The 8,163-nt window shown below is 40.9% G+C and overlaps 1 protein-coding gene across 1 annotated transcript; it reads left to right on the forward strand.

Annotated features, from left to right (window-relative positions):
• Positions 1-2,246: 2,246 nt before the first annotated feature.
• Positions 2,247-4,250, forward strand: LOC134623302 (nuclear factor 7, brain-like). The gene has a single exon (XM_063468460.1). The coding sequence runs from the start codon at positions 2,319-2,321 to the stop codon at positions 3,708-3,710; it is 1,392 nt and encodes a 463-aa protein (XP_063324530.1). The 5' UTR covers positions 2,247-2,318; the 3' UTR covers positions 3,711-4,250.
• Positions 4,251-8,163: the final 3,913 nt, after the last annotated feature.

Consider the following 8,163-nt stretch of genomic DNA (forward strand, 5'->3'; position numbering starts at 1 on the left):
GGTTTATGAGTAATTTAGGTGAATGAGCTGAATACTTAATTTAAAATATACTGCATACAGAAATGAAGGACATGATATAGATATAGATATCTATATCTATATATATATCTGATATAAAGTAAACTTAATTTATCTAAACGTTACAGCAGTTGATATTGATAAACACAGCTATAAAACATTTACAGCAAATAATTAAATGAAGAAAAAACAGTATAGTAGGTCTCAGTATAGTGTAGTGGACATAGAGGGGTTTAGTGTGTGTTCAGTGTTGTGACAGTGCACAGGTCAAAAAACGTGTTAACATTAGAGAGCAGATTACTTTTTCCCAGACAGATACATTGTACAAATTCCGTTTTGAAAATACTGGACTCCTGTGTAAAAATGTAAACTTTAAAAAAGGAAGCAGTGATTTGCAAATCTCAAAGCCATAATTTATTCACAGTGGAACATAGTCTAGGTTTAAACATTTGACATGTTTTCTATGTCGTTAAAAATAACTCCTTTTGAATATGATGTTTCAAAACAGTTGGTATGGGGCAAGGCTGGAAAAATAAGTGGTTCTAAAAAGAAACAGCTGGAGGGATATTTTAAAAGTAATTAGGTTACTTGGCAACAGGTCAGTAACATGATTGAATATTAAAAGAACATCTTAGAGAAGCAGAGATGATCTGAAGGAAATATGGGCAGAGGTTGATCAATCTGCAAAAAAACTCCATTAACAAATTGTGCAACAATTTCAGAATAATTTTCCTCACTGTAAAGTTGTGAAGACTTGAAATATGTCATCCTCTGGAAGCATCAAAATATATTTTATCAAAAGATTCATATTAAGCAATCTATTATCCTCAACAGGAGCGATCTCACATTTCCAATGATTACAGAAGGGAGAGATGGTTTGTAACGTCTCCTTCTTGGGCGACGACACTCCACTTGAATGACCAGAACTAACATGAAACCACAGCAATTAGATTCTGCCATCATGTACTAAGATTTAAGTTGAAGGTTAAGAGAAGTAAAGTGGAAAATAAGAAAGAAGATCAGAAATGAGCGGAGCTGCTGTAACAGACACAGTTAAGGCCTCCACTTGTTTCAGAAAAAGCATTCTGTTGTTTGCTTGTTTGATCATGCTTTAACACATCAAAATGCACAGTGGGATTATAATACAAGTAAAAACTGTGATAACCATTGGTACCGAATAAACAATCACTTAGCAGCAACAATCTGTAATGAATTATTGTGGTCTGTGCTTCTTCTTTGATTGACACTGAACACTGGAAAAAATGCCATTTTTATCTATCTTTGAACACCGTTTTCTGCTGAGTGACGTAAAAAGCGGCGTTCAAAGACAGGTAAAAACTGCGTTCTTTTCTGCTGCTCAGAAGGGGTGTTCAAGGCCCCACTCTCTGGCGTAAAATACGGCATAAGGCCGTTTTTTTTTTTTTGTTATTTATTTTTATTTTTTTTACAGCGTCCTGAATTATTAAACGGCATTTTTTTACACCATTTCATAACCAGACGTGTTAGAAAACTCGTGATCTTTGGCTGAAATGGCGTGCCATACCGTTGCAATTTAAAGTATGCGTCAAGCCGAGAACGCGAAAAACTCCCAGATGTGTTCTCGTTCCGCTCATTTTATCGAGCATGCGTCGGTGGAGATTTGTGTGTACTTGGTACAGCTAAATATCCCAGAATGTACTTTGTCCAAAACTGAAACGCGGCAATGGCAGAGGAGCATGGCTAAAAACTTTTAAATAGACTCTTTCTGGGTCACAAAATAAACTTTGAAGATATTGTCAGGCGAGAATGTAGCTGTGTAAACTTCAAATATCTGCTCGATTTATCAAGATATCACATATTTGCAAGAGTGCTCTGATGTTTTCGGAGAGGAGCAGGCCGGGAGGTCGATGCTCAGTTTAAACATGATATGTAAGTCTCCTAAATAACTTCTAAATCTTAATGTTTGGTTTATTTCAGTGTTGTATTTGTTCCTGAGTAAATTGGTTTGGCTGAGATTAAAGTTAAGCTTCATGCCATATTAATCACAGTTAAATTAAGGGGACGGCAGTAAAAACTCCGGAGCTGTGACATCATCAAGTACGCTGGTGTTCCAATTGCACAAATCGCGACTCTGTACTCGCGTTCTCGCCAAGTCCGGACTCCCGTGTGAACTTACAAGGTCCAGACTAAGCGAGAATGTGAATACAGACTCGCACACTTGAGAACTGAGATAATGCTTCAGTGAAGGTAGTAGAGGAGGGAGGGGAGCCAGGACTGACTGTACTTCCTGTCTGCTGTTTTCAGCTTCACTCACAGACTCAATGGCTTCCAGATCAGAGGAGGATCTCTGCTGTCCGGTCTGTCAGGAGGTCTTCAGAGATCCTGTTCTTCTGTCATGTAGCCACAGCTTCTGTAAAGACTGTTTGAAGAGATGGTGGAGAGAGGGAACAACACACCAGTGTCCAGTTTGTAAGAGAAGATCTTCAAGGGAAGAACCACCTTTAAACCGAGCTTTAAAGAACCTGTGTGAGTCGTTCTTACAGGAGAGAGATCAGAGAGCTTCAGAGGCTCTCTGCAGTCTGCACTCTGAGAAACTCAAACTCTTCTGTCTGGACCATCAGCAGCCAGTGTGTGTCATCTGCTGTGCCTCAGAAAAACACACCAATCACAGATTCAGACCCATCGATGAAGCTGCACAACAACACAAGAAGAAACTTCAGGAAACTCTGGAGCCCTTAAAGAAGAAGTTAAAGGTTTGTGAAGAAGTTCAAGTGAAGTTTGATCAAACAGCAGAACACATTAAGGTCCAGGCCCGACACACAGAGAGGCAGATTAAGGAGCAGTTTAAGAAGCTTCAGCAGTTTCTAGCAGAGGAAGAGGAGGCCAGGCTGGCTGCACTGAGGGAGGAAGAGGAGCAGAAGAGTGGGATGATGAAGGAGAAGATGGAGGCTCTGAGCAGAGAGATAGCAGCTCTTTCAGACACAGTCAGAGCCACAGAGGAGGAGCTGAGAGCTGAAGACGTCTCATTCCTGCACAACTACAAGGCTGCAGTGGAAAGAGTCCAGCGCTGCCCCCTGCTGGATGATCCACAGCTGCCCTCAGGAGCTCTGATAGACCAGGCCAAACACCTGGGCAACCTGACCTTCAACATCTGGAACAACATGAAGGACATGGTCTCCTACACTCCTCTTATTCTGGACCCAAACACTGCAAGTCCAGAGCTTATCCTGTCTGAAGATCTGACCAGTGTGAGATATGGAGGAGAGAGGCAGCAGCTTCCTGATAATTCAGAGAGGTTTGATTACTACTGTTCTGTCCTGGCCTCTGAGGGCTTTAACTCAGGGACTCACAGCTGGGATTTTGATGTTGGAGACAGTACACGGTGGGGACTGGGTGTGTTAGCAGAGTCTGACCACAGGAAGGGTCCCATAAGGTCTGGTTCATGGAGAATAGGACTTTATAACGGAAAATATTCAGCACGCTCTCTATCAGGTCCAGAAACTGCTCTCTCAGTCCAGAAGAAGCTCCAGAGGATCAGAGTGAATCTGGACTGGAACAGAGGAAAGCTGTCGTTCTCTGATCCTGATACTAACACACACATACACACCTTCACACACACTTTCACTGAGAAGATGTTTCCATACATTAATACAAGGAATGAAGTGAAGGTGTTGCCGTTGAAGGTGTCAGTGTCAGTGGAGCAGATGAGTTGAGGATGATGATATTTCTAATGTTGTTTCCTGTCAGTGAATTGAAGCTGTTAAACTGCAGCTGTCCTCCTGCTGCCTCATTGTTCATCATGAAATGTTGACAGTTTTAACTTATTAATATAACTTATCAGCACAACAAACCTCCTCAGGTTTGTTGTGCTGATAAGGACAACAACGATTTGTTCCTCCCACCATCCAAAGACATCCAGTTAGTGGCGATAGGTTAATTGGTTAATCCAAATTGCCCATAGGTGTGAATGTGGGAGCGAATGTGAGTGAGAATGGTTGTCTGTCCCTGTGTGTTAGCCCTGTGACAGACTGGCTACCTGTCCAGGGTGTACCCCGCCTCTTGCCCTATGACAGCTGGGATAGGCTCCAGCGCCCCCCGCGACCCTGAAAAGAATAAGCAGAAGCAAATGGATGGATGGATTCCACATACAATCCTGTGTATTTTAATCAACATGAACATTGAAAAAGTTGCACTGAGTAAAACATTAGTTTTAATTTGTTAAATAACATCATAATACTGCTGTAATGCAGGATTACTACATGTCAATATGCTATCTTTGTTGTTAAAAATATTTAAAAATAAAAATTAAAACTAATCTTGCTGTAATGCAGTTGTTGCAAGGCATGTATCAAAATTAAAGGTGAGATTTTTAAAGGCAACGCATGTATTTACTAATAATGGCAATGGTCCCATCCTGTATTTGGTGCGGCTCACATTATTGTCAGCTATGCATGGTCATTGTTACACATATCTTTTCTGGTATTTGTAAATGTTGAGCTACCTAAAAATCATACGCTTAAATACTGTAATCATTATTCATTATGGAGTACCAGGGTCAAATCTATCAAATAGAACATTTTGCACTTTAATAATGAATTGTGCAATAATGGACGCATTAGTAAATTGAATTTATTTATAGTTGTTTTACTCATTTAGACATTACTAAAGTATTTCATTATTTGAATGCAAATATAAATTGATTGAATACGTAATGGAAAATGTATTTATAGTTTTTTATACATTTATATTTTGCAATGAAATATAAAAAGTATAATAAATTATATTGATCGTATTTTTAATGACTGGGACATAGAGAGATTGAAATTTCATTACGTCCAAAAGAGGGTAAAAAGGCACAACCTCCAGTCTTATATGTGATTATAGTGTGCTATAATAGAGTTTCTGTCACGGCCGAGGCCGCCTCAAGGCAAGGCAAGTTTATTTATATAGCACAATTCAACAACAAGGTGATTCAAAGTGCTTTACAGAGACATTAAAAACAAAAATAAAAAGCATGATTTAAAATTGATTAAGACAAGCAAACAAACAAACAAACAAAACGGTATATAAAATCAGAACAGTAGATAAAATCAGTAGTTAAAATGTAAGTTTTGAAATTTAAGCTTAAAAGTGTGGATTTGGTGCTTTATTCAAATGCAGCTGAGAACAGGTGAGTCTTCAACCTGGATTTAAATAAACTGAGTGTTTCAGCTGATCTGGGGCTTTCTGGGAGTTTGTTCCAGATATATGGAGCATAAAAGCTGAATGCAGCTTCTCCGTGTCTGGTTCTGACTCTGGGAACTGATAAAAAACCGGATCCAGATGACCTGAGGGATCTGGAAGGTTCATACTGGGTCAGGAGGTCACTGATGTATTTTGGTCCTAAACCATTCAAAGCTTTATAGACCAGCATCAGAACTTTAAAGTCTATCCTCTGACGGACAGGCAGCCAGTGTAAAGACCTCAGAGCTGGACTGATGTGGTCCACTTTTTTGGTCTTAGTGAGGACTCGAGCAGCAGAGTTCTGAATGAGCTGTAGTTGTCTGACTGATTTTTTAGGTAGACCTGTAAAGATGCTGTTACAGTAATCAAGCCTACTAAAGATGAATGCATGGACTAGTTTTTCCAGATCCTGTTGAGACATCAGATCTTTTATCCTTGATATATTCTTGAGGTGATAGTAAGCTGATTTTCTCTCAAAAGAGAAAGGACTCAAATGCTGGGCGCCGAACAGCACGTAAGTAGTTTCAGTGACAACGTTTATTTTCTCAATAAGTGTTCACAAACAGGAGACTGGAATGTGAGTTGAACAAGTGCTAAATGCCACAACTAAACCAAATTGCTAAGTAAGCAATCTGGTCGTTGGTCAGTGGAAACAGCTGTTCCGAGGATCGGGCTGGGGGAGAGTCAAACTGGGTCCGGGGAAAGGGACAGAGTCACTGAAAATAGAGTACAGACTTTCAGGTATGGTTCAGAAGGAATACGGGCAAACTGTTCGTTCTGAATTTTCCTTAGTACTGCTTACTTGCCGCGGGTGGTCTGTAGTGGCGTGGAGGGGTGAGTGGTCCGAAATTCCTGGCGTTGAGGCAGGGAGGCAGGCAGGTGAGTGGGGTGAACAGCCTGTGGGACTGTCAGGTGGTCCAGCGTCCGGATGGGAGCTCTTCGGCTGAGATTTGTGTCTGGCAACTTGGTGCGTGGCTATGAAAGAAAACACGATGAGACAAGGTAGTTTTCAAGGCGTGTGCAAAATCACAGTGGTGGCCTGCACTAACTAGTGTTAGCTGAGAATTTGGCGAAGAGAGATTGAGTGCGCTGGCCTTCATTACCCACAGGTGCGAGCAATCAGCAGAACACAGAGGCCCCTCCCAGGGGTGGAGATGCCGGATCGGAGGGAGACACACTAGCACACACCCGGACCATGACAGTTTCTTTGTGTGCTTTTACTAACAGTAACTTTATTCTTTGTTCTTAATCAAAAGAGATAAGGTAAGGTTGAGATAAGATAAAGGTGTGTGTGCGCATGTAAGGAAGTGCATGAATGAGAGCAGACACACACGCAGATTTCTGAGTCTCTGACTTTTAAGGTGTACGATTTAGTAAAAAGAAATTGTTTTGAGTAAATTGTGATTGACAAACACAGAGTTTTAAAGATATGAAAGTATTTGGTTTAAAAGGGATAATGCTAAACTGAATGAGTACACATGAATGTACTAATTAAATTGAAGTAAAATAGCATAAAATGGGTGACACATGAAGTGAAGCCTACTCATATGTGACTGAATGTTCATATGTAATGGAATTTTCTATATTAAGAATGAGACTGAAAAGAAGAAAATGCAATGGCATGATTTTTACGTTTAAACTATTTTAAAATCACTACTCAGGTCCCCAGCTCTTATCAGAGAAGGCAAGGTCAAAACCTGGACTTTGATGCAGCCAGAACTGGGCAAGTCCCCTCACCCACATCAGCTCCATTCAAATTCTGTACTGCTTGCTGAGTAATACACATAGAATCAGAGATAAGACTTTTTTTAAACAGAATGTCATTTGGTGGTGTGAAGCAGGCAGGATTGAGGACCCAAAATGCAGACTCATACGCAGGACTTAACTCGAAAACAGCTTTTATGGTGTTTTGCCTAAACTAGAAGGCATAGTAAAACTATATAAACAGGTGGAACACACAGCCAGGGAATGAGGGAGATTGTGATTGAAGACAGAGGTAGATGCAGACATAAATACAAGGGCAAACGAGGGAATCATGGCTAAGAGGAGACACCTCGGAAGCACAGCTGGACACAATCTAACAAACGAGACAGGGGACATAAAAATTGAATATGATGCACACCAGGCAAGAGACTATTAAAGGGATAAAGGAAATACGGGGAACACACAAACTGAGATAGGATCTGACACAACCCAGGGAACATAGAGAGCGAGGGATGTCAGAGAGGGCAAGAGAGCAGGACGAAAAGAGCATGATGAATGAGGGTGAGAGAGCATGGGAGGAGGGAGGGCAAGGGGCGAGAGAGAGACAGACAGAGACATGACCGGGGAAACATTCACCGACACCAAGGCTACGTCCACACGTACACGGGTGTTTTTGAAAACGGAGATTTTCTGTTTTCGTTTTAAAAAATAATCCCCTCCACACGTAAATGCACAAATGAAGGAAAACACTGCTAGGAACATGCCAAAGCAACAGGTGGCGATATATTCATAACCGTATAGAAATGTTAGCCAATCAGAAGTCTAGAAGCCTCGGTGGGAAATAGCAAACAAAGATCGGGCATAGAAGCAGAACCGAGTCCAAAGTGTGGAGGGACAGTAACTGTGTGTGTATATTTAAGCATTTAAACACTGCAGAGAGTACAATTAACAGTAAAAGTATTTTGTCTAAGTCCCAATTGTATAAATTCATTTCACCGAAACAATAACGTGGCGCACAGTGTGACGTCAAAAAAGGCGCACACCTTTGACGCTGCGTTTACTCCGTTTTCCTCGTCCACACGTAAATGCAAAAATGGAGTTTGGAAAATATCCACCCTGGTTTTTAAAAATCTTTTTCAGTGACGGAAAACGGCATTTACGTGTGGACGTAGCCCAAGAGACAAGACAGACTTCACAGAAAGACACATGTAACAAACCCAGACAAACAGGAGACAGAGA

The sequence above is a fragment of the Pelmatolapia mariae genome, unplaced genomic scaffold, assembly GCF_036321145.2.
Source record: "Pelmatolapia mariae isolate MD_Pm_ZW unplaced genomic scaffold, Pm_UMD_F_2 NODE_ptg000546l+_length_25491_cov_1, whole genome shotgun sequence".
Classification (NCBI taxonomy): Eukaryota; Metazoa; Chordata; class Actinopteri; order Cichliformes; family Cichlidae; genus Pelmatolapia; species Pelmatolapia mariae.

Coding starts and splice junctions, on each gene's coding strand:
- LOC134623302 (XM_063468460.1), top strand. CDS start 2,319: ATGGCTTCCAGATCAGAGGAGGATCTCTGCTGTCCGGTCTGTCAGGAG.